This window comes from Musa acuminata, chromosome BXJ2-1, assembly GCF_036884655.1.
Source record: "Musa acuminata AAA Group cultivar baxijiao chromosome BXJ2-1, Cavendish_Baxijiao_AAA, whole genome shotgun sequence".
NCBI lineage: Eukaryota > Viridiplantae > Streptophyta > Magnoliopsida > Zingiberales > Musaceae > Musa > Musa acuminata.
Window position 1 is genome coordinate 9,914,338 of NC_088338.1, and position 23,464 is coordinate 9,937,801.

General features: G+C 40.4%; 2 protein-coding genes across 2 annotated transcripts; both read left to right on the forward strand.

Moving 5' to 3' along the window:
• The first annotated feature begins 2,122 nt into the window (after positions 1 to 2,122).
• LOC135597963 (probable CCR4-associated factor 1 homolog 11) lies at positions 2,123 to 2,986 on the forward strand. Its single transcript, XM_065091476.1, has one exon. It carries the CDS (start codon positions 2,123 to 2,125, stop codon positions 2,984 to 2,986), a length of 864 nt encoding a protein of 287 aa, XP_064947548.1.
• A 13,712-nt stretch (positions 2,987 to 16,698) lies between these two features.
• Positions 16,699 to 17,562, forward strand: LOC135597964 (probable CCR4-associated factor 1 homolog 11). Its single transcript, XM_065091477.1, has one exon. The coding sequence runs from the start codon at positions 16,699 to 16,701 to the stop codon at positions 17,560 to 17,562; it is 864 nt and encodes a 287-aa protein (XP_064947549.1).
• Positions 17,563 to 23,464: the final 5,902 nt, after the last annotated feature.

The following is a 23,464-nucleotide window of genomic DNA, read 5'->3' on the forward strand; positions in this document are numbered from 1 at the left end:
AAACAATGTTGGATGCATAAGGGTATCACAGCTTGATGACGTAAATCACCTATATAGAGGGTGTCAAATGCATAAATCATGCACGGGCATCAAGGCTTCCTAACTTAAACTGCTCTCGCAAAAGGTATTAGATGCATGAGACACATAGACATGTGATCGCATCACAACTTGTCAGCCATTGTAGAGCTTGTGAGATGCATGAGACACGTATGGGCATTACAACATGCTAATCAAACTACCTACATAGGGGATACTAGATGCATGAGACATTAGGCGTTAGAGCATGCTGACTTGAATCGCTCACATAGGAATGTCAGATACATGAAACATATAATGGCATCTGGGTATGTTATCTTGAGTCACTGCCATAGTGGGTGTCACATGCATGTGATGCTTATAGGATCAGAGCGTGTTGACTCGAATAACATGCATAGGGAGTGTTGAATGTATGAGAGGTATGAGAGCATCATAAGTATACTAATTTGAATAACCCATTTTGGTTTTGTTGATCATATGAGACACACGAGGATAGTGAAATTTGACGAATTGAATGACTCGCATCGGGTATATTGGATGTGATACATAAGGCGCATGAGGGTATTTAAGCTTGTTGACTTGAACTATCCATCTAAAAGTTATCGAAAACATAAAACACATAAGGTTCTAACGTCATGAAATTGCCTAACTAGATAGTTTTGGAATTATAAAATACATAAGGTATTATGGCTTACCTACTTAAACCACTTACGGTGTTGAACGAATGAGAAAATTGGAGCTAATTGATTTGAATTGCCAATAAATAGGGTTTCTGACTCATGAGACATGAATCAATTCAATGGATGTCAAATAAAAATAAAGAAGGGCACTCCTACACCCAGTTAAAATATGAAAATAGGGGCTCTTAAGTAAAAAAACAAAGAGACAATCAATGGCTTTTTATAAATAATTAAATTGGTAGGTGTAAAAACAGAAACAACTGACTACATGCAATTTGGGTAAAAACAACATTTCACTATCGAAGCAAAATCTAAAAGGAATCAACCAACCATGCAAATTCAAATTTATGTAACATGTTAAAGAAATTGGTCAATGCAATTTTAGATTCAAGTGAATTTTTGATATCAATTATGATATCTTTCTTATTCCAAGTGATGATACTTAGGCATGAATTGGAAGTATGATTAGAATGGGGTTGCATCTACCAAGTCAGCCAATAGATTTATATATAAGCTTGAAAGGTTTGACATCTTCCTACTATGCTAAGGGTGAAGGTCTTTTGTCGAAAGTTAATCGCAGCGTTGCTCCTAATCTTAGATAGATCGACCAATATGGGTATTGAAAATACTAGCAACTGCTTTTTGTGTTTGAAGAAAAAAAAAGGAATTATTAATCATATTTTCCCACATGGCATGTTTTTCAAAATTATATGGAATATATGTGAACAAAGAATTAGAAGTATTTCCCTAATTGGTTAAAGGGGCAGGCAATTGCACGAGGAAGGGAAGGATTTGAAGCAATGGGTTAATATGATGTGGTCTAGTGAGAGACAAAGTTGCGGCCTTTGTCCTCGATCATCAAGGAAACCAAAACACGGAACGAATGGAAGGGAAATGGATGTCAAATACATGTGGAATAGGAAAGCCCTAATTAAACCATTGTGGGAGGCACAACTTAATATTGATCGGTCTAGAATTAATGACGATGATGAGGGAGGGGCTGGATGAGCAGTAAAATTAATCCATTGTGGTAGGTGAGGAATAAAATGAGGGATAAGCTGAGAAAGTTGGTGAATCACACATATTTTTGGTAGAGAAGGGAAGGGAATTAATGAAGTAGCAAGGTTAATATGGAACGTAGAACCAATTGCTAGGCAAACAATCTTTGGTGATGAAAGGGAGCTACCAATGTAGGCAATACAAAATGAATAGAAAAAGTAATAATTATAACATCGTCTTAATACAATGAATAATGTTAGAAATCTGTGTTATGCGTCGGGAAATCGTCTATATAAACACCAATGAGGGTGACCCCAAAGTACATACACTACTGCTAGTGAAGAGAGAGCGCGAAAGCGAAAGAGAAAGCGAAGGAGAAAGAGAAAGAGAGAGTGGTGCAGCTTGCCATGGCCATCAACGTGGGGAAGGCAAACCTTGTGGAGCACTTGGAGCTCATCCTCAGTCTCCGTGGCTCCTACCCGATAGTGGCAATCGATACGGAGTTCCCGGGGTTCATTCGCGACACCCCTCGCAATGCCACCGAAGAAGAAAGATACAATGACGTGAAGCACAACGTGGATAACATGCACCTGATCCAGCTGGGCGTCGCCTTGTTCGACGAAGGCGGCAACACCCCATGGCCGGGGTGCTGTTGGCAGTTCAATTTTTCGGATTTCGATCCCGATGTGGATGCTTCCTCTCCCGACTCCATCGAGTTGTTGACACAGAGCGGGCACGACTTCCAGCAATACCGACGACACGGCATCGACGCGCGGCGGTGCGCCTATCTGGTATGCGTGAAGCTCTTCTGCCAACCCTACAGCTCCAAGTATGTTACGTTTCACGGACTCTACGACGTGGCTTTTGTGATAAAGATGATCACCCGAGCCCCACTGCCCAACACCTTGAACGAGTTCTCTGATTTGGTGAGGACCATCTTCGGCCAGATTTATGATCTCAAATATATATCTCGATTTTGTGGAGGACTGCGTCGGGGAGAGATTGGTTTGGTGGGACTATCAAGGTTATTGAACTTTGAACCCGTAGGGATCCGTCACCAAGCAGCATATGACAGTCTACTAATTGGGGCACTCTTCAACGAAATGAAGCAACGAAGGAATAACGTAGAGGACGACAGATCTGCATCGGTCCTCTATGGTATAGAGAATAGATGCGTCGAGAACAGGAGGACTCGAAGGATTGACCGCAGAGGTTGGCCTTACGCAAGACGGCAGCAAAACCGCTTGCTTGCCATGGGGTTGGCGGTTTAATTTAGTACATGTACGATCTGCATGTCCTAAAAGAATGTGCTCCGCAGCACGTACTACTGCTGCGGCCACCAGAAGTCGATGAGACGACAACGATGCATGCGCACCGGTGCTCGTACGTATCCGATGTATGCAAGCATGGGAAACAAACAGTACTCGACGACGCACCAACGAGCCCTACAGGTCTACTGCTCAGGGCAATCTTCATCGAGGTGAAGCATGCAACAAAGTTGCCTACAAGAACGATCAAGGATACATGACGTATTTTTTTGTACGTATTTGCAACAGGTACACGAACAGCCTATGGAATTAAAATGCAATTGTAGTACCTAATTCTGTCAAATATGTTCAAAAAAACACATTTGTTTGACCTATTACAGTTGAGAAATATGTTTCTGTATCATACAACTCTTAATACTTGTTGCGTCTATAAAGATTCATGTCTATTTAATTCGGGCAAGTTACTTGCATTTACTCTTTCCGATGATAGAAGCTCCTCATGATTTTTCAAAATGATTCAAACTTGGGTAAGATCCTCATGATTCAAACTTCCTGATAAACCTTGATCATATGGTAGCAGAAAAACCATTGGTGTTAATCTATGCTAATTCGATAAAGTAAAATCCCAACATCATCTAGCACGCTGCAGTTTGAAATTTTAGAAAAAAAAATAGAACATCCAATTTAAACTGAAATTAATAGTAGAAAATCATATATCATATGAAAAAAAAGAAGTAACGATATTATTCAGCCATAATGTATATAAAAAATACAAATTGAATAAATTTTATCCTTACGGATGTAATACATTTTAGGTGTATAATATCTTCAAAATATAATACTTTCACGACTTACCAAACTAATTTCTTCTCGGTATCAAATTTTTTTTTAATAATAGTTCTCTTCAATTTCAAATTTTGTAGAAAGTTTTAATCGGTATGAAAGTTTTGTTACATAAATCATGAACCATAGGATTCACTAGCTTGTATCCGTGGGGAAATAGCTCAAGTGTCAAGCAGATGGGCAGTCAAAACAGAGAGGAACTTTTTCTTATTTTTCTCAGTAAATAATGAACACAAAAAAAGATCATCAACTTCACACGTTTAGTATCTAAAGAAAGAATATCAATTTCATTTTAATTTTCTGAATACTGTAAAAGAATGAGTCTTGTCGTGGATTAAGTCTTCGATTTGGCACAGATGCAAATGAAAATTGCTGCAGATCTCTATCAGAAAATGTCGAGTGGACTCCATCGTCCATTCCGAGGGACATTTTCTTGACACTCATGATGACATATTCAATGAAAAGAATAGAAGATAAGAACAATTACTGAAGAAGCTTTTTTGAAGAAGTTTTATTGAAGAAATAAAAAATGCTTCAATACATTAACATGTTCCCTCTTCTATTTATACAGATTAGGAGAAAGGATTTTCATCGACAGAATAGAGAGATTTTCTCATATAGTTGGGAAAATCTTATCTTCTATCATGCCCCCGCAAGATGGTGCTATTATTGCGATTGCTGTTGCTATGAGGGCACAGGCATTCCCTTCGTTCTCCTTAAGTCCACTGACTATTGGCAGATCAGCGAAGGCAGCGAAGGCTACCACGGTGAGGAAGATGAGGATTGGCCGTGGAGCCTCTTAGGAATGTGACTGCAGTGGCGTTGGTCGCTGGCCGAAGACAAGGGCGAAGCTTCGCTTTTCTCAGCAACGTTGGTCGCTGACTAAAGGCAAGAGCGAAACTTCACTTTTCTCACTGCTCTGATACCATGATGGAAAGAATAGAAGATAAGAACAATTATTGAAGAAGCTTTATTGAAAAAGAGAAAAAGCTTTAGCTTTATTGAAGAAATGAAAATGCTTCAATACATTAACATGTTATCTCTCATATAAATTAGGAGAAAGGATTTCTCTCAATAGAATAGAGGATTTTCCTCAATAGAATAGAGATATTTCCTCATATAGTTAGGGAAATCTTATCTTCTATCATGCCCTGGATCGATGCAAAGAATGATTCACAAGCGAGAGACTTCGTGAGTAGGGCAAGAGCAGATCACTGCTACTGTTGCGATTGCTGTTGCTATGAGGGCACAGGCGTTCCCTTCATTCTCCTTAAATCCGCCCTTCGTTCTCCTTAAGTCCACCGACTGTTGATAGATCAGCGAAGACAGCAAAGGCTACCATGGTGAGGAAGATGAGGATTGGTCGTGGAGCCTCTTAGGAATATGACTGCAGCGGCGTTAGTCACTGGCCGAAAACAAGGGCAAAGCTTCGCTTTTCTCAGCAACGTTGGTCGCTGGCCAAAGGCAAGAGCGAAACTTCACTTTTCTCATTGCTTTGATACCATGATAGAAAGAATAGAAGATAAGAACAATTATTGAAGAAGCTTTAGCTTTATTGAAGAAATGAAAATGAAAGGATTTCCCTCAACAGAATAGAGGATTTTCCTCAACAGAATAGAGAGATTTCCTCATATAGTTGGGAAAATCTTATCTTCTATCATGCCCCCACAAGATGGTGCTCCTGATAAGGATACCAATCTTGGATCGATGCAAAGAATGATTTACAAGCGAGAGACTTCGTGAGTAGGGCAAGAGCAGATCGCTGCTACTGTTGCGATTGCTGTTGCTGTGAGGGCACAGGCGTTCCCTTCATTTTCCTTAAATCCACCCTTCATTCTCCTTAAGTCCACCGACTGTTGGCAGATCAGCGAAGACAGCGAAGGCTACCGCAATGAGGAAGATGAGGATTGGTCGTGGAGCCTCTTAGGAATGTGCCTGCAGCGGCGTTAGTCTTTTCTCAATGACGTTGGTCGTTGGCCAAAGGCAAGAGCGAAACTTGAAGAAGCTTTATTGAAGAAGTGAAGAAGCTTTATTTAAGAAATGAAAAATGCTTCAATACATTAACATGTTCCCTCTAAATTCAACCGCCAACCCCATGGCAGCCAAGGGGTGTTACTGCCGTCTTGGGTAAGGCCAACCTCTGCGGTCAATCCTTCGAGTCCTGTTCTCGACGCTTCTATTATCTATGCCATAGAGGACTGATGCAGATCTGTTGTCCTCTATGTCATGCCTTTGTTGCTTCATTTTGTTGAAGAGTGCCCCAATTAGTAGACTGTCATATGCTGCTTGGTGACGGATCCCTATGGGTTCAAAGTTCAATAACCTTGATAGTCCCACCAAACCAATCTCTCCCTGAGGAAGTCCTCCACAAAATCGAGATATATATTTGAGATCATAAATCTGGCCAAAGATGGTCCTCACCAAATCAGAGAAGTCGTTCAATGTGTTGGGCAGTGGGGCTCGGGTGATCATCTTTATCACAAATGCCACGTCGTAGAGTCCATGAAACATAACATACTTGGAGCTGTAGGGTTGGCAGAAGAGTTTCATGCATACCAGATATGTGCACCGCTGCGCGTCGATACCGTGTCATCGATTTGTAGGGCATCTATGACCCCGATAGGTGCGGGTGCTAGTGGTGGTTGAGATATCGGTCGTGGTTGCGATGACAAGATAGTCTGTTGACTTAGTTAGGATAAGAGCGGAGCGATTGCCTGCATTATGCTTGTGAGCTCCTACACTTGGTTCATGATGTTCAATAATGCCATTGCAGGGACAACCAAGTGCCTCATATTCATCCTCGAAGGTGAGAGTTCTAAGTCATTGAATAGAGGCCAGTAATACCCTAGTGTCTAAGTGGAGGTGGTTGCATCCAATTGGGGAAAGGAGGGTAGCTGCCCATTTGTGTAAAGGTGCTATAGATTGGGGGTAGAGTTTCTTCACTGGAGCACTCAATCTTTGCACTATTAAAGTAGCTTCCCATTTGTGTAAAGGGTTCATGGGCAGATATTCCTACTATATTCAAGGTCCTCCTTCTAGTGCCAAATTGTTAAGGATTCAAGGATTCAAAGATATATGAACTCCCTAGGTAATACAATCTTTCATATACACAGTTTTAAGTTTCTCGATTTTTGTTCATCAATCTTCGCACGACAATGAACACATCTTTTGAGAAATTAGGGATTTTGTTTTTAATATTCTTTCACTACGCATGTGATATTGCCCCTAGATTTTCCAAAACATAGGCAGGAATTCCTACGATATTCAATGCCCTCCTTCTAGTGCCAAATTATTGAGGGGATGCATCATCGACGGTCGAGTCAGCCCAGCTTGGTCTTGTCCTAAAGGCGTAGAGACATCCGAGGAACCCTTGTGGTAGTCCTAGCGCGACTAAGGTGGTCTTCGCATAACCTTGACCTATCCGAGGTGGTCTTGAGGTCAGGCCGAGGTGGGCTTTCTGGTGGGTTATTGCGCAAAGGTTAGCGTCAGGAGGAATTTTCTAACCTGACTCCTCCAACGCATAAGTTAGTTCCGAAAATTACATAGGGTGTGAGAGGTTTTTGGAAAAAGGTCCGACTCCTGGGCCGACACTAGGGGTCGGCTTTTATACCTGACCAACTAAGGAGATCCTCCATAATAGCCCCAACGTCTCCCTTGTTTTGTTTGTAGGGGTGATATGTTCAAACGACCTCCTATGAACTATTGTCCATGGGGGCCGATAGAGAGATAAACAGGCCCGAACAACCTCCATGAATTGTTGGCCACGGAAGTCGACAGGGCCAGTCCAAATGACCTCTCGTGGATTATTATGTATAGAAATCGACAAACCATAACCACCCACCACGTTATTTCCTAGTGGGTGATTCGACTTTTTTCTTCAATGTTAGCGCTTTTAGAATGATTAGTTGGTGGATGGTGATTGGTTACCAAAATATTTTCTATCAAACTTTATTAACTTAGAAGATGGGAATGCTCATGAATTTCATCTTAATTATTGCATTAGTATTGGAAGGAAAAAATTATTTCTTATACTGTGGTTTATTCATGATAAAAGCAATATTACATAGATATCAATGTAGCAAAGGTTATATTATGAGGTTGTCTAATATTAGAACTTAATTGTGAATGAAATATGTCTGATAGCAGCGATCAAATGGTCAAATGATTAACCCATGTGATAAATCATAAGAGGTGTGCAATCATTTTGATACAAAATTAGAAGAAAACATCCTATTCCATAGCACAATATTCATCTCTAATACCATAATTATTGTTGTCCATTTTAGAAAACAATTAAATGAGACATTTTTTTTTTAATTTCAATTGGATGCATTTTATGGAATGAGGAGACAACGCTTTGGTTGCCCATATAAGAGTGTCAAACTCATGAGATGTGTGAGGGAATTGAGGCTTGTTGACATTAACTACCTGCATTAGGTTTGTTGGATGCATGAGATGCTTCAAAGTTGAGGCATTACAACTTGAACCACTCGTATAGGATTGTCAAACATATGAGAGGGTGTTAGATGCACAAGGATGTGAGAGCGAGCTAACTTCAACCACCCATGTAGCATGTGTGGACGCATTGGACATGAAAGTGTTAATCGGTGTCGAATGCATAAGAGGCATGTTAGTGTTGAGGCATATTGACTTTAAGAATCTGCTAGTAGCTATCGGACATGTGAAATATTTGAGGGTGTCATGATGTGTGGACTTGGACCACTTGTAAAGGAAGTGTTAAACATATAAGACATACAAGAGTATCTTGGAATGCCAAGGTGAACCACCTCTACAAAGGTTTCAAACACATAAGACTTATGAGGGTATCATTGCATGTGGACTTGAACTGCTTGCGTATGGGGTTGTTTGATGCATAAGACAAGTAAGGGTGTCGTGATAGGTGACATAAGCTAACTATGTAGTGGGTGTCAAATGCAAGAGATATATGAGGGCATTATGGTGTGTAGAGTTAATAGCTTACATGAGAGATCTCAGACAAATGAGATGCACAAGGGCATTTAGGTGTGTTAACTCTAACTGCTCATGTATAGCCATCAAATGTTCAAGGAAGTTAGATGCACTAGATCTAGTAGCGCATTAGAGTGTGTTGACTTACATAGTCTATATAGGGTGTATCAATTACATGAGATACATGAGAGATTGGGGTGTGTAACTTGAACCACACATATAGGTGGTGTTGGACACAAGGGGCCTAGGTGTTAGTCATGGGTGCCCTGCAAGTCATTCACGTGAGTGATGACATATGGATCTATACAATAGGAATCAGATCATGATAGGATTACAATAATGAGACTAATTCACCTTTAAACATAGACCCTAAATAATCTCGGTCATAGGTTACTCGAGAAGGACATTGAGATAACCGGACAAACTGGTGCGTTGTATACTTGTCCATATGATGGAGTCAGCTGGTCTCATAGCTACTTGTGCGGGGACATTAAAGATACAATACAAGTGCTCATTGGAGAATGAGTTCACTAATTGATCTGCTCACGGAATACTGGATGGTTGATGATACCTTCTTAACAAACAGTAATTCCGTAGTCCCAATAGTTTATATTGTCCTTAGACTTGAGACATCAAGGATGTCCTGTATGAGTATTCCATTCTTTGATACCAGACTTATAGATTTGAAATTTTCAAATCTAGTACAATTTGTTATTGAGAGTGGCAGCCAACCTTATGAGGGTTATTGAGTATCGATAGAGGATCATCCACTCTCGGTATCATGAGAGAAATATTCTATTTTCTTGCTCAAACAAATACTTGGCCAAGGTGATTCGGATTGAGAGAGAAAGAGTTTTCCGGGAAAATCCGATTAGAGCAAGACTCGATAAGAAACCGTATGGGCATGATAGTACCATGCTCGATATATGGTCTTTGGAATAGTAGATGGTTGAGAGACTATATGTACATGGTAACTAAGGATAGATAGATCCATAGGATTGGATTCTCCTATATCATATAGGGACTACGACGTAGTGGCATAGTACGTCCGCAATCGATGAGTCGAGTGAATTATTATGGAGATAATAATTCAATGAGCCAGAATGAGTTCTGACAATTATGACTCACGACCAGCTCGATATTGGGCCTATATGGTCACACGCATATGGTAGGTGTTGCGATATGTAATGGTTCGGATATAAGATATCGGCTTGAGCTCCTATCTTATTGGATATCCAATAAGCTCATGAATTATTAGATCCTATGGATGAAATCCAATAAGAGTCAATAAGAGATTATTAGATAGAGATCTACTAATCTACGAGGCTTAGATAGTTAGATGGAGATCTAATACTCAATAGAGTTGGATCCATTAGAGTTAAGTAGACAAGGAACTAATGGTTCATAGGCTAGGGCTTTTTTGATTGCCTCTCCTATTGTCCTCCCCTTCTCCTCCTCAGATAACAGGTTTGGAGTTTTAAGGAGCATCGTCGCAACCATGTTGTGTGGATCACTACTAGAGAGAATGACACTTGACCTCCTTCACCCTCTTCTAGAGATTTGCAAGGATTCAAGGATATACGATCTCCCTAGGTAATATAATCTTTCATATACACAATTTTAAGTTTCTTAATTTTTGTGCACCAATCTTCGCACGATGATGAACACATATTTTGAGAAATTAGGGATTTTATTTTTAATATTCTTCTACTGCGCATGTGATATCGCCCCTAGATTTTCCAACACATAGGCGGGCATTCCTACGATATTCAATGCCCTCCTTCTAGTGCCAAATTATTGAGGGGACGCATCATGGACGGTCGAGTCAGCCCAGCTTGGTCTTGTCCCAAAGGTGTATAGACGTCCGAGGAACCCTTGTGGTAGTCCTAGTGCGACTAAGGTGGTCTTCGCATAACCTTGACCTATCTGAGGTGGTCTTGAGGTCAAGCCGAGGTGGGCTTTTTGGTGGGTTATTACGCAAAGGTTAGCGTCGGGAGGAATTTTCTAACCCAACTCCTCCAATTCACAAGTTAATTCTGAAAATTACATAGGGTGTGAGAGGTTTTTGGAAAGAGGTCTGAGTCTTAGGCCGACACCAGGGTTCGGCTTTTATACTTGACCAACTAAGGAGATCCTCCATAATAGCCCGAACGTCTCCCTTGTTTTGTCTGTAGAGGTGATATGTTTGAACGACCTCCTATGAACTATTGTCCATGGGGGCCGATAGAGGGATAAACAGGCCCGAACAACCTTCATGAACTATTGGCCACAGAAGTCGATAGGGCCAGTCCAAATGACCTCCCGTGGATTATTATCCATAGAAAACAAACCATAACCACCCATCACGTTATTTCCTAGTGGGTGATTCGACTTTTTTCTTCAATGTTAGCGCTTTTAGAATGATTAGCTGGTGGACGGGGATTGGTTACCAAAATATTTTCTATCAGACTTTATTAACTTAGAGGATGGGAATACTCATGAATTTCAACTTAATTATTGCATTAGTATTAGAAGGAAAAAAAAATTTATATTATACTATGGTTTATTCATGATAAAAGCAGTATTACGTAGATATCATTGTAGCAAAGGCTATATTATGAGGTTGTCTAATTAGAACTTAATTGTGAATGAAATATGTCTGATAGCAGCGATCAAATGGTCAAATGATTAACTCACGTGATAAATCATAAGAGGTGTGCAATCATTTTGATACAAAATTAGAAGTAAACGTCCTATTCCATAGCACAATATTAATCTCTAATACCTTAATTATTTTTGTCTATTTTAGAAAACAATTAAATGAGACATATATATATTTTTAAATCTCTAATGGATGCATTTTATGGAATGAGGAGACAACGCTTTGGTTGCCCATATAAGAGTGTCAAACTCATGAGATGTGTGAGAGAATTGAGGCTTGTTGACATTAACTGCCTACGTTCCAACATGTTGGATGCATGAGATGCTTCAAAGTTGAGGCATTCCAACTTGAACCACTCGTATAGGATTGTCAAACATATGAGGGTGTTAGATGCACAGGAGTGTGAGAGCGAGCTAACTTCAATCACCCATGTAGCATGTGTATAGACGCATTAGACATATGAAGGTGTTAATGGGTGTCAAATGCATAAGAGGCATGTTGTTGTTGAGGCATACTGACTTTAAGTATCTACTAGTAGCTATCGAATATATGAAATATTTGAGGGTGTATTGATGTGTGACTTGGACCACTTGCAAAGAAGGTGTTAAACATATAAGACATACACAAGTATCTTAGAATGCCAAGGTTAATTGTTTCAACATAGGTTTCAAACGCATAAGATGTATGAGGGTATCATTGCATGTAGACTTGAACTGCTTGTGTACGGGGTTGTTAGATACATAAGACAAGTAAGGGTATCGTGACAAGTGACACAAGCCACCTATGTAGTAGGTGTCAAATGCAAGAGATACACGAGGGCATTATGGTGTGTGGAGTTGATTAATTACATTAGGGGTGTCAGACAAATGAGATGCACAAGAACATTTAGGTGTGTTGAATCTAACTGTTCATGTAGGGCCATCAAATGTTCAAAGGAGTTAGATGCACTAGATCTAGTAGTGCATTAGGGTGTGTCGACTTAAATATTGTATATAGAGTGTCTCAATCACATGAGATGCATGAGAGATTGGGGTGTGCAACTTGAACCACACATGTAGGTGGTGTTGGACACGAGAGGCGTAAGGCATCAAGCATGTGGACCTAAATTGGCTACAAAGATGGTGTTAGACGCATGAGATACACGAGGTCATCAGAGTATGCTGAATTGTTAGTATAGGGGCTAGAGACACATAAGACATGAGAGGCTATCATGATGTCTGAACTCAAATCATCAACATAGGGGGTGTTGAATGCATAAGACACAAGAGGGCATTGTGTAGCATAGACTTGAATATCCTGCATAGTGGGTTTTAAACACATAAGAGACATAAGGGCCTTAGGAGCATGGCTTCTTGAATAACCTAAGGGGGTGTCAAATGCGTTAGATGTGTGAGGGAGTCATGAATGCCAACTTAAAGTGCCCATATGGGGGTCTTGGATACATAAGATACATAAGGCCATCGGGGCTTGCTAATATTTGATCACTCACATAAGGGTGTCGTAAACATGAGATGCACAAGAGTATCAAGGCATGCCATTTGAATTGCCCATATAAAGGGGTGTTAGTCACATAAGATGCACAAGGGTACTAAGGCATGCATTGAACTATTTATGTAGGAAGTGTTAGATATATTAGAAGCATGAGGGCATTAGAATGTGTTGACTTGAACTACCCACGTAGGGTGCAAATGCAAGAGATGTATGAGCATGCGAGAGCATGCCAACATTGCTAACATAGGGATTGTTGAATACATGAGACATACAAAGGCATTAGGGCTTATTGTCATAAACTACTTATTTAGGGGGTGTGAGACAAATGAGATGTAGAGGGGTGTTGTAGCATGTTGACTTGAACATCCTCTTTAGGGGGTGTCGAATACATAAGACATATGAAGGCATTTGGATGCACCGACTTGAATCACTTGTATAGAAGCATTAGACATATGAGAAATGCAAGAGCTTTGGGCATGCTGACTTCGACCACCTGCATAAAGGTGGTGTTAGATGCATGAGACACTCGGGGCTTTTGAGGTATTCCCAATTGAACTAAATGCATAGGGGTATTGGATGTATAAAACATGTGAGTGTGTGATGGCAGAGTGACTTGAACTACCTACATAGAGGTGTCAATCACATAAGACATGTGAGGGTATCGATGCATGCTTATTTGAATCACTCACATATGAGGTTGAGAGTATCACGGCTACCGACTTAAACTGTTCATATAGGAGATGCCAGACGAATTAAATGCACAAGGACATCTACATTTACCAACTTTGAGCACCCAAATAAGAGTATTAGATGTAAGATACTTGTGAGGGCATTTGAGTATACTCACTTGAATTTCTCATATAGAAGTGTCGATCATATCAAACATGCGAGGGCACCGATGTGCCTACTTGAATCACTCGTATGGGGTTTATTAAATAAATTAGACATATGAGGGTATTATGGCCATTGAATTGAACCACTCATATATGGTGTATCAGATGGATTAGTTATGTGAGGGTATCTAGGCTTGCCAACTTGAACCACCAAAGTAGGATTGTAAGATATAAGACACACACAAGGGCATCTAGGCATACCCACTTGAATATCTCTCATATGAGGTGTCAAACATATGAGATGTGTGAGGATATAAGACACACACATAGTGGTACTGGGATGCACAAGACGTATGAAGGCATTGGAGTGTGTCTACTTAACCACGTGCATAGTAGGTGTCAAAAGCAGAAGACATGCAAAAGTGTTGGATGTATAGACTTGAACAACCCACATAAAGGGTGTTGATGTATTTGAGTGTGCCAACTTGAATGACCCATGTAAAGGTGTTGAATGCATGAGGCACATGAGGGCAACGAGGCTTGTTGACTTAAACCGCTCTCATTGACGGCGTTGAATACATGAGACACATGAATGTCAAGGTGTGATGATTTGAATTGCTCGCATAGAGGTTGTCAAATATCTAAGGGTGTTAACTATATAACACATGAGGAAATCAAGGCGTGTTGACTTAAATTGCCTATATAAATAGTGTTTAGATATATGATTTGGGACTTGACCTGAACCACTTGTGTTGGTGGTGTCAAACACATGAATCATGCATCGACATTGTAATATGTCGACATAGACCCGCCACAAAAACAATGTTGGATGCATAAGGGTATCACAGCTTGATGACGTAAATCACCTATATAGAGGGTGTCAAATGCATAAATCATGCACGGGCATCAAGGCTTCCTAACTTAAACTGCTCTCGCAAAAGGTATTAGATGCATGAGACACATAGACATGTGATCGCATCACAACTTGTCAGCCATTGTAGAGCTTGTGAGATGCATGAGACACGTATGGGCATTACAACATGCTAATCAAACTACCTACATAGGGGATACTAGATGCATGAGACATTAGGCGTTAGAGCATGCTGACTTGAATCGCTCACATAGGAATGTCAGATACATGAAACATATAATGGCATCTGGGTATGTTATCTTGAGTCACTGCCATAGTGGGTGTCACATGCATGTGATGCTTATAGGATCAGAGCGTGTTGACTCGAATAACATGCATAGGGAGTGTTGAATGTATGAGAGGTATGAGAGCATCATAAGTATACTAATTTGAATAACCCATTTTGGTTTTGTTGATCATATGAGACACACGAGGATAGTGAAATTTGACGAATTGAATGACTCGCATCGGGTATATTGGATGTGATACATAAGGCGCATGAGGGTATTTAAGCTTGTTGACTTGAACTATCCATCTAAAAGTTATCGAAAACATAAAACACATAAGGTTCTAACGTCATGAAATTGCCTAACTAGATAGTTTTGGAATTATAAAATACATAAGGTATTATGGCTTACCTACTTAAACCACTTACGGTGTTGAACGAATGAGAAAATTGGAGCTAATTGATTTGAATTGCCAATAAATAGGGTTTCTGACTCATGAGACATGAATCAATTCAATGGATGTCAAATAAAAATAAAGAAGGGCACTCCTACACCCAGTTAAAATATGAAAATAGGGGCTCTTAAGTAAAAAAACAAAGAGACAATCAATGGCTTTTTATAAATAATTAAATTGGTAGGTGTAAAAACAGAAACAACTGACTACATGCAATTTGGGTAAAAACAACATTTCACTATCGAAGCAAAATCTAAAAGGAATCAACCAACCATGCAAATTCAAATTTATGTAACATGTTAAAGAAATTGGTCAATGCAATTTTAGATTCAAGTGAATTTTTGATATCAATTATGATATCTTTCTTATTCCAAGTGATGATACTTAGGCATGAATTGGAAGTATGATTAGAATGGGGTTGCATCTACCAAGTCAGCCAATAGATTTATATATAAGCTTGAAAGGTTTGACATCTTCCTACTATGCTAAGGGTGAAGGTCTTTTGTCGAAAGTTAATCGCAGCGTTGCTCCTAATCTTAGATAGATCGACCAATATGGGTATTGAAAATACTAGCAACTGCTTTTTGTGTTTGAAGAAAAAAAAAGGAATTATTAATCATATTTTCCCACATGGCATGTTTTTCAAAATTATATGGAATATATGTGAACAAAGAATTAGAAGTATTTCCCTAATTGGTTAAAGGGGCAGGCAATTGCACGAGGAAGGGAAGGATTTGAAGCAATGGGTTAATATGATGTGGTCTAGTGAGAGACAAAGTTGCGGCCTTTGTCCTCGATCATCAAGGAAACCAAAACACGGAACGAATGGAAGGGAAATGGATGTCAAATACATGTGGAATAGGAAAGCCCTAATTAAACCATTGTGGGAGGCACAACTTAATATTGATCGGTCTAGAATTAATGACGATGATGAGGGAGGGGCTGGATGAGCAGTAAAATTAATCCATTGTGGTAGGTGAGGAATAAAATGAGGGATAAGCTGAGAAAGTTGGTGAATCACACATATTTTTGGTAGAGAAGGGAAGGGAATTAATGAAGTAGCAAGGTTAATATGGAACGTAGAACCAATTGCTAGGCAAACAATCTTTGGTGATGAAAGGGAGCTACCAATGTAGGCAATACAAAATGAATAGAAAAAGTAATAATTATAACATCGTCTTAATACAATGAATAATGTTAGAAATCTGTGTTATGCGTCGGGAAATCGTCTATATAAACACCAATGAGGGTGACCCCAAAGTACATACACTACTGCTAGTGAAGAGAGAGCGCGAAAGCGAAAGAGAAAGCGAAGGAGAAAGAGAAAGAGAGAGTGGTGCAGCTTGCCATGGCCATCAACGTGGGGAAGGCAAACCTTGTGGAGCACTTGGAGCTCATCCTCAGTCTCCGTGGCTCCTACCCGATAGTGGCAATCGATACGGAGTTCCCGGGGTTCATTCGCGACACCCCTCGCAATGCCACCGAAGAAGAAAGATACAATGACGTGAAGCACAACGTGGATAACATGCACCTGATCCAGCTGGGCGTCGCCTTGTTCGACGAAGGCGGCAACACCCCATGGCCGGGGTGCTGTTGGCAGTTCAATTTTTCGGATTTCGATCCCGATGTGGATGCTTCCTCTCCCGACTCCATCGAGTTGTTGACACAGAGCGGGCACGACTTCCAGCAATACCGACGACACGGCATCGACGCGCGGCGGTGCGCCTATCTGGTATGCGTGAAGCTCTTCTGCCAACCCTACAGCTCCAAGTATGTTACGTTTCACGGACTCTACGACGTGGCTTTTGTGATAAAGATGATCACCCGAGCCCCACTGCCCAACACCTTGAACGAGTTCTCTGATTTGGTGAGGACCATCTTCGGCCAGATTTATGATCTCAAATATATATCTCGATTTTGTGGAGGACTGCGTCGGGGAGAGATTGGTTTGGTGGGACTATCAAGGTTATTGAACTTTGAACCCGTAGGGATCCGTCACCAAGCAGCATATGACAGTCTACTAATTGGGGCACTCTTCAACGAAATGAAGCAACGAAGGAATAACGTAGAGGACGACAGATCTGCATCGGTCCTCTATGGTATAGAGAATAGATGCGTCGAGAACAGGAGGACTCGAAGGATTGACCGCAGAGGTTGGCCTTACGCAAGACGGCAGCAAAACCGCTTGCTTGCCATGGGGTTGGCGGTTTAATTTAGTACATGTACGATCTGCATGTCCTAAAAGAATGTGCTCCGCAGCACGTACTACTGCTGCGGCCACCAGAAGTCGATGAGACGACAACGATGCATGCGCACCGGTGCTCGTACGTATCCGATGTATGCAAGCATGGGAAACAAACAGTACTCGACGACGCACCAACGAGCCCTACAGGTCTACTGCTCAGGGCAATCTTCATCGAGGTGAAGCATGCAACAAAGTTGCCTACAAGAACGATCAAGGATACATGACGTATTTTTTTGTACGTATTTGCAACAGGTACACGAACAGCCTATGGAATTAAAATGCAATTGTAGTACCTAATTCTGTCAAATATGTTCAAAAAAACACATTTGTTTGACCTATTACAGTTGAGAAATATGTTTCTGTATCATACAACTCTTAATACTTGTTGCGTCTATAAAGATTCATGTCTATTTAATTCGGGCAAGTTACTTGCATTTACTCTTTCCGATGATAGAAGCTCCTCATGATTTTTCAAAATGATTCAAACTTGGGTAAGATCCTCATGATTCAAACTTCCTGATAAACCTTGATCATATGGTAGCAGAAAAACCATTGGTGTTAATCTATGCTAATTCGATAAAGTAAAATCCCAACATCATCTAGCACGCTGCAGTTTGAAATTTTAGAAAAAAAAATAGAACATCCAATTTAAACTGAAATTAATAGTAGAAAATCATATATCATATGAAAAAAAAGAAGTAACGATATTATTCAGCCATAATGTATATAAAAAATACAAATTGAATAAATTTTATCCTTACGGATGTAATACATTTTAGGTGCATAATATCTTCAAAATATAATACTTTCACGACTTACCAAACTAATTTCTTCTCGGTATCAATTTTTTTTTATAATAGTTCTCTTCAATTTCAAATTTTGTAGAAAGTTTTAATCGGTATGAAAGTTTTGTTACATAAATCATGAACCATAGGATTCACTAGCTTGTATCCGTGGGGAAATAGCTCAAGTGTCAAGCAGATGGGCAGTCAAAACAGAGAGGAACTTTTTCTTATTTTTCTCAGTAAATAATGAACACAAAAAAAGATCATCAACTGCACACGTTTAGTATCTAAAGAAAGAATATCAATTTCATTTTAATTTTCTGAATACTGTAAAAGAATGAGTCTTGTCGTGGATTAAGTCTTCGATTTGGCACGGATGCAAATGAAAATTGCTGCAGATCTCTATCAGAAAATGTCGAGTGGACTCCATCGTCCATTCCGAGGGACATTTTCTTGACACTCATGATGACATATTCAATGAAAAGAATAGAAGATAAGAACAATTACTGAAGAAGCTTTTTTGAAGAAGTTTTATTGAAGAAATAAAAAATGCTTCAATACATTAACATGTTCCCTCTTCTATTTATACAGATTAGGAGAAAGGATTTCCATTGACAGAATAGAGAGATTTTCTCATATAGTTGGGAAAATCTTATCTTCTATCATGCCCCCGCAAGATGGTGCTATTATTGCGATTGCTGTTGCTATGAGGGCACAGGCATTCCCTTCGTTCTCCTTAAGTCCACTGACTATTGGCAGATCAGCGAAGGCAGCGAAGGCTACCACGGTGAGGAAGATGAGGATTGGCCGTGGAGCCTCTTAGGAATGTGACTGCAGTGGCGTTGGTCGCTGGCCGAAGACAAGGGCGAAGCTTCGCTTTTCTCAGCAACGTTGGTCGCTGACTAAAGGCAAGAGCGAAACTTCACTTTTCTCACTGCTCTGATACCATGATGGAAAGAATAGAAGATAAGAACAATTATTGAAGAAGCTTTATTGAAAAAGAGAAAAAGCTTTAGCTTTATTGAAGAAATGAAAATGCTTCAATACATTAACATGTTATCTCTCATATAAATTAGGAGAAAGGATTTCTCTCAATAGAATAGAGGATTTTCCTCAATAGAATAGAGATATTTCCTCATATAGTTAGGGAAATCTTATCTTCTATCATGCCCTGGATCGATGCAAAGAATGATTTACAAGCGAGAGACTTCGTGAGTAGGGCAAGAGCAGATCACTGCTACTGTTGCGATTGCTGTTGCTATGAGGGCACAGGCGTTCCCTTCATTCTCCTTAAATCCGCCCTTCGTTCTCCTTAAGTCCACCGACTGTTGGTAGATCAGCGAAGACAGCAAAGGCTACCATGGTGAGGAAGATGAGGATTGGTCGTGGAGCCTCTTAGGAATGTGACTGCAGCGGCGTTAGTCACTGGCCGAAAACAAGGGCAAAGCTTCGCTTTTCTCAGCAACGTTGGTCGCTGGCCAAAGGCAAGAGCGAAACTTCACTTTTCTCATTGCTTTGATACCATGATAGAAAGAATAGAAGATAAGAACAATTATTGAAGAAGCTTTAGCTTTATTGAAGAAATGAAAATGAAAGGATTTCCCTCAACAGAATAGAGGATTTTCCTCAACAGAATAGAGAGATTTCCTCATATAGTTGGGAAAATCTTATCTTCTATCATGCCCCCACAAGATGGTGCTCCTGATAAGGATACCAATTTTGGATCGATGCAAAGAATGATTTACAAGCGAGAGACTTCGTGAGTAGGGCAAGAGCAGATCGCTGCTACTGTTGCGATTGCTGTTGCTGTGAGGGCACAGGCGTTCCCTTCATTTTCCTTAAATCCGCCCTTCATTCTCCTTAAGTCCACCGACTGTTGGCAGATCAGCGAAGACAGCGAAGGCTACCGCAATGAGGAAGATGAGGATTGGCCGTGGAGCCTCTTAGGAATGTGCCTGCAGCGGCGTTAGTCTTTTCTCAATGACGTTGGTCGTTGGCCAAAGGCAAGAGCGAAACTTGAAGAAGCTTTATTGAAGAAGTGAAGAAGCTTTATTTAAGAAATGAAAAATGCTTCAATACATTAACATGTTCCCTCTAAATTCAACCGCCAACCCCATGGCAGCCAAGGGGTGTTGCTGCCGTCTTGGGTAAGGCCAACCTCTGCGTTCAATCCTTCGAGTCCTGTTCTCGACGCTTCTATTATCTATACCATAGAGGACTGATGCAGATCTGTTGTCCTCTATGTCATGCCTTCGTTGCTTCATTTTGTTGAAGAGTGCCCCAATTAGTAGACTGTCATATGTTGCTTGGTGACGGATCCCTACGAGTTCAAAGTTCAATAACCTTGATAGTCCCACCAAACCAATCTCTCCCTGAGGAAGTCCTCCACAAAATCGAGATATATATTTGAGATCATAAATCTAGCCAAAGATGGTCCTCACCAAATCAGAGAAGTCATTCAATGTGTTGGGCAGTGGGGCTCAGGTGATCATCTTTATCACAAATGCCACGTCGTAGAGTCCATGAAACGTAACATACTTGGAGCTGTACGGTTGGCAGAAGAGCTTCATGCATACCAGATATGTGCACCGTTGTGCGTCGATACCGTGTCATCGATTTGTAAGGCATCTATGACCCCGATAGGTGCGGGTGCTAGTGGTGGTTGAGATATCGGTCGTGGTTGCGATGACAAGATAGTCTGTTGACTTAGTTGGGACAAGAGCGGAGCGATTGCCTGCATTATGCTTGTGAGCGCCTACACTTGGTTGATGATGTTCAATAATGCCTTTGCAGGGACAACCAACTGCCTCATATTCATCCTCGGAGGTGAGAGTTCTAAGTCATTGAATAGAGGCTAGTAATACCCTAGTGTCTGAGTGGAGGTGGTTGCATCCAATTGGGGAAAGGAGGGTAGCTACCCATTTATGTAAAGGTGCTATAGATTGGGGGTAGAGTTTCTTCACTGGAGCACTCAATCTTTGCACTATTAAAGTAGCTTCCCATTTGTGTAAAGGGTTCATGGGCAGATATTCCTACTATATTCAAGGTCCTCCTTCTAGTGCCAAATTGTTAAGGATTCAAGGATTCAAAGATATATGATCTCCCTAGGTAATACAATCTTTCATATACACAGTTTTAAGTTTCTTGATTTTTGTGCATCAATCTTCGCACGACAATGAACACATTTTTTGAGAAATTAGGATTTTATTTTTAATATTCTTTCGCTGCGCATGTGATATCGCCCCTAGATTTTTCAACACATAGGCGAGCATTCCTACGATATTCAATGCCCTCCTTCTAGTGCCAAATTATTGAGGGGATGCATCATCGACGGTCGAGTCAGCACAGCTTGGTCTTGTCCCAAAGGCGTAGAGACATCCGAGGAACCCTTGTGGCAGTCCTAGCGCGACTAAGGTGGTCTTCGCATAACCTTAACCTATCCGAGGTGGGCTTTTTGGTGGGTTATTGCGCAAAGGTTAGCGTCAGGAGGAATTTTCTAACCCGACTCCTCCAGCGCATAAGTTAGTTCCGAAAATTACATAGGGTGTGAGAGGTTTTTGGAAAAAGGTCCGACTCTTGGGCCGACACTAGGGGTCGGCTTTTATACCTGACCAACTAAGGAGATCCTCCATAATAGCCCCAACGTCTCCCTTGTTTTGTCTGTAGGGGTGATATGTTCAAACGACCTCCTATGAACTATTGTCCATGGGGGCCGATAGAGAGATAAACAGGCCCGAACAACCTCCATGAATTGTTGGCCATGGAAGTCAATAGGGCAAGTCCAAATGACCTCTCGTGGATTATTATGCATAGAAATCGACAAACCATAACCACCCACCACTTTATTTCCTAGTGGGTGATTCGACTTTTTTCTTCAATGTTAGCGCTTTTAGAATGATTAGTTGGTGGATGGTGATTGGTTACCAAAATATTTTCTATCAAACTTTATTAACTTAGAAGATGGGAATGTTCATGAATTTCATCTTAATTATTGCATTAGTATTGGAAGGAAAAAATTATTTATTATACTATGGTTTATTCATGATAAAAGCAATATTACATAGATATCAATGTAGCAAAGGTTATATTATGAGGTTGTCTAATATTAGAACTTAATTGTGAATGAAATATGTCTGATAGCAGCGATCAAATGGTCAAATGATTAACCCATGTGATAAATCATAAGAGGTGTGCAATAATTTTGATACCAAATTAGAAGAAAACATCCTATTCCATAGCACAATATTCATCTCTAATACCATAATTATTGTTGTCTATTTTAGAAAACAATTAAATGAGACATTTTTTTTTTTATCTCAATTGGATGCATTTTATGGAATGAGGAGACAACGCTTTGGTTGCCCATATAAGAGTGTCAAACTCATGAGATGTGTGAGGGAATTGAGGATTGTTGACATTAACTACCTGCATTAGGTTTGTTGGATGCATTAGATGCTTCAAAGTTGAGGCATTCCAACTTGAACCACTCGTGTAGGATTGTCAAACATATGAGAGGGTGTTAGATGCACAAGGATGTGAGAGCGAGCTAACTTCAACCACCCATGTAGCATGTATAGACGCATTGGACATGAAAGTGTTAATCGGTGTCGAATGCATGAGAGGCATGTTAGTGTTGAGGCATATTGACTTTAAGAATCTACTAGTAGCTATCGGACATGTGAAATATTTGAGGGTGTCATGATGTGTGGACTTGGACCACTTGTAAAGGAAGTGTTAAACATATAAGACATACAAGAGTATCTTGGAATGCCACGGTAAACCACCTCTACAAAGGTTTCAAACACATAAGACTTATGAGGGTATCATTGCATGTGGACTTGAAAAGCTTGTGCATGGGGTTGTTTGATGCATAAGACAAGTAAAGGTGTCGTGATAGGTGACATAAGCTAACTATGTAGTGGGTGTCAAATGCAAGAGATATATGAGGGCATTATGGCATGTAGAGTTAATTGCTTACATGAGGGATCTCAGACAAATGAGATGCACAAGGGCATTTAGGTGTGTTAACTCTAACTGCTCATGTATAGCCATCAAATGTTCAAGGAAGTTAGATGCACTAGATC